Source organism: Chrysochloris asiatica, unplaced genomic scaffold (assembly GCF_000296735.1).
Source record: "Chrysochloris asiatica unplaced genomic scaffold, ChrAsi1.0 scaffold00314, whole genome shotgun sequence".
NCBI classification, from domain to species: Eukaryota; Metazoa; Chordata; class Mammalia; order Afrosoricida; family Chrysochloridae; genus Chrysochloris; species Chrysochloris asiatica.
The window spans coordinates 1,261,702-1,264,659 of record NW_006408832.1 but is presented as its reverse complement, the minus strand read 5'-3'; the positions used below and the strand labels follow the sequence as shown (position 1 = coordinate 1,264,659).

General features: G+C 47.5%; 1 protein-coding gene across 1 annotated transcript in view; it reads left to right on the top strand.

Annotated features, from left to right (window-relative positions):
- THAP4 (THAP domain containing 4) overlaps positions 1–1,804 on the top strand; it is a 62,579-nt gene extending 60,775 nt beyond the window's left edge. The window contains exon 6 of the mRNA XM_006875215.1: positions 1,685–1,804. Coding sequence (XP_006875277.1) covers positions 1,685–1,804 — 120 coding nt within the window. The remainder of the gene's footprint in view (positions 1–1,684) is intronic.
- Positions 1,805–2,958: the final 1,154 nt, after the last annotated feature.

The window sequence follows — 2,958 nt, the reverse complement described above, 5'->3', positions numbered from 1 at the left end:
TGTGTGTGTTCACACTTAGGGTTCTTCTCATGCACGTGTGTGTGTTCACACTTAGGGTTCTCATGCACATGTGTGTGTTCACACTTAGGGTTCTTATGCACGTGTGTGTGTTCACACTTAGGGTTCTTCTCATGCACGTGTGTGTTCACACTTAGGGTTCTTATGCACATGTATGTTCACACTTAGGGTTCTTCTCATGCACGTGTGTGTGTTCACACTTAGGGTTCTTCTCATGCACGTGTGTGTTCACACTTAGGGTTCTTATGCACGTTTGTGTTCACACTTAGGTTCTTCTCATGCACATGTGTGTGTTCACACTTAGGGTTCTCATGCACATGTGTGTGTTCACGCTTAGGGTTCTTCTCATGCACGTGTGTGTGTTCACACTTAGGGTTCTCATGCACGTGTGTATGTTCATGCTTAGGGTTCTTATGCACATGTGTGACCTTCTTGTCAGTCCTCTGAAAGCCGTGTTCACAGCACTGGCTGCCTCTGTCCTTTGGTTATCAGACTCAGCCCTGCAGTGATGGGATTTGAATGTGGGCATCGATTATTTTTGTAAGTTTCTGAAAACTGGCCGTCATCTCTTCAGTTGCTTGAGCCCCGCTCTTCCGCTCTTCTTGGCTCCAGCAGCTGCACATGCGTTGACTGCACTTTCCAGTGGCCGTTGTCCTGCTGACCTGACCGTGGAGTTGCTGGGACGACAGCAACCCACGTCTTGTAAACTTTCATCCGTGTTTTGTACCTCGTTCTCTCCAGGCTTCAGTCTGGACATTTTCCTGACCACCCACCCTACTAGCTCCACTGGTGTGTGTCTGGGTTTCCCTTGCTGGGTTTCTGTGGAATTGTGGACTTGCTATGTGAGCTGAGGTTTGCCTTCACACTGGCTCTTGGTTGTTGATCATGAGCATCTGGGCTGGAGCTGTTTTGAAGTGGAAATTCTCTCACTCTGGACATGCTTCCCAGGGTCTCTCCTGGACAGGCCCTGACCCAAGGCTGACCCTCTCTGCTCAGCTCTCCAGCCCTTTGAGCCCATATCCATCTCAGTTTGGCTGTCACCCTCTGCCACTGTGGCAGTTCAGTCTTCTGGTCAGGCACACCGTAGTAGGACGTAGAGTTCGTGTACTTCCGGAATCACCGCCGTGTTCCGGGACCTCTGATCTCTCTATCACTGCTGTCAGGGTCACTCGGTCTACCAGCCAGCCGACGACAACGGTTTCTCCCAGAAAGCACTGGGCCCCATGCATCCTGAGTGTCGCATTTAGTGGCTGTTTACTGCAGACTCTTCTCACTGGGAACAGCTGCTGTCATGCATTCTGCCAAAGCTCTGTTACTGGTTTTTCGGAGAACACACCTGAAATCAGGTGAAGATGTTAAGTGAGAGGGGAAGGTGACAAATAAGGGCAGCATTTCAGAGTTCAGCTTTTGTCTGATCGGGTCTGTGGTTTATATATAAAAACAGATGGCTTCTAAGTGGTCCACTGTGCTGAGGGGCACAGCCGTGGTCCGGACAGGCCCGAAGGCAGCTCTGAGCCAGGCCTCTGTCATCATGTGGGGACGAGTTGGGCAACAGACCTGGGCGTCTGCCAGAGTACGTGGCCTGAGGCAGGCTCCCAGGCATTTGTTGAACCTTCAGAAGATGACGCTCAAGTGTTTGTGTGTTTTATTTTGTTCTCCTCCTTAGATTACCAGAAAATTCAGGCTGAATTCTGAAGGCAAGCTTGAGCAGACCGTCTCCATGGCAACCAGCACCCAGCCAATGACACAGCATCTTCACATCACCTACAGGAAGGTGACCCCATGAGTCCAGGGGGCCGGGCCTCCAGGTTGGGGGCTCCAGGGTGGGGCCTCCGGGGCCCATGTCGCTGCTGGATCTGACACTTGGGCTGTACCACGTCCCGAGCAGCACCGAGGGCACAAGAATGTTGTTCAGATGGTCCTGTAAGGGAGTCGAAACCAAATAAAAGGCCTTTATTTTTATGGCTGGGGACTTTGCATTATCGCTGTGTAAACTGCGCCTTTCCATCTCCTGGTGGTGGTCGTTTTCCAGAGACTTTACCCTGAGAAATTGAGGGAGAACTCTCTTTCCTTATTCCCCCACCCCTGCGATTTTGACAAGCGCTAAAATATTTGTGAAACTTGCATAAAGTAGTCATTGGAGGCAAAGATGGGAAAAATGATTGCAGTATATTTTTTGTTACTTTTCTAAAGAGCTCAAAGAGACCAAGGGCCCACCACCTACTGTGGACCCAAGGACATTGGTTCTCAAGATACGAGAGCCAGTGGCTCATTTCCCATTGATACGGGAACTTTGTTTTCCTTTTGTTGACCGTGAAGTTTCCAAACACACACTAACCAACACTTAGCTTCAACAATTGCAACGTTTTCACACTCGTTTAATCTGTGTGTGTGTAAAACATTTTTAAGCAAATTCCAGACAAAAATGTCATTTATTCCTAGATACTTCGGTGGGCATCTAAAATTAAAACGATGCACTTTTCTTTCTTAACGCGCAAGTATGTGAGAGGTAGACACGTGTGTTGGAAACAGGAAGTTAAAAAGTGGAAGGCCTGGGAAATACAAGAAAACATGTTCATGCTGATATTTCCATTTCAGTATTTTTAAATATGATAAAATTCTTTACTCAATTCTTGGTTTTTATCCCTTTATATCATTCATATGTATGGTTTGTCCTATAGGGATAGTTTGAAAATGATAACGCTGTTATGAACCTTAACAATTCTGATATAATACAGTAGGGGGTTTTTTTGTTGTTTTTTTTTTATGTTGTTGTTGCTCTTTCCCCTAGTCAATTCTGACTTATGGTGACCCCATAGGAAAGTGGAACTGACCTAATATCATAGTGTGCAGTTGCCCCCTAGGAGAGAGTGGAGCTGTCCTATAGGGTACAGTGGAGCTGCCTGTGTCATAGAGTAGAACTGTCCCATGGATAGAGTG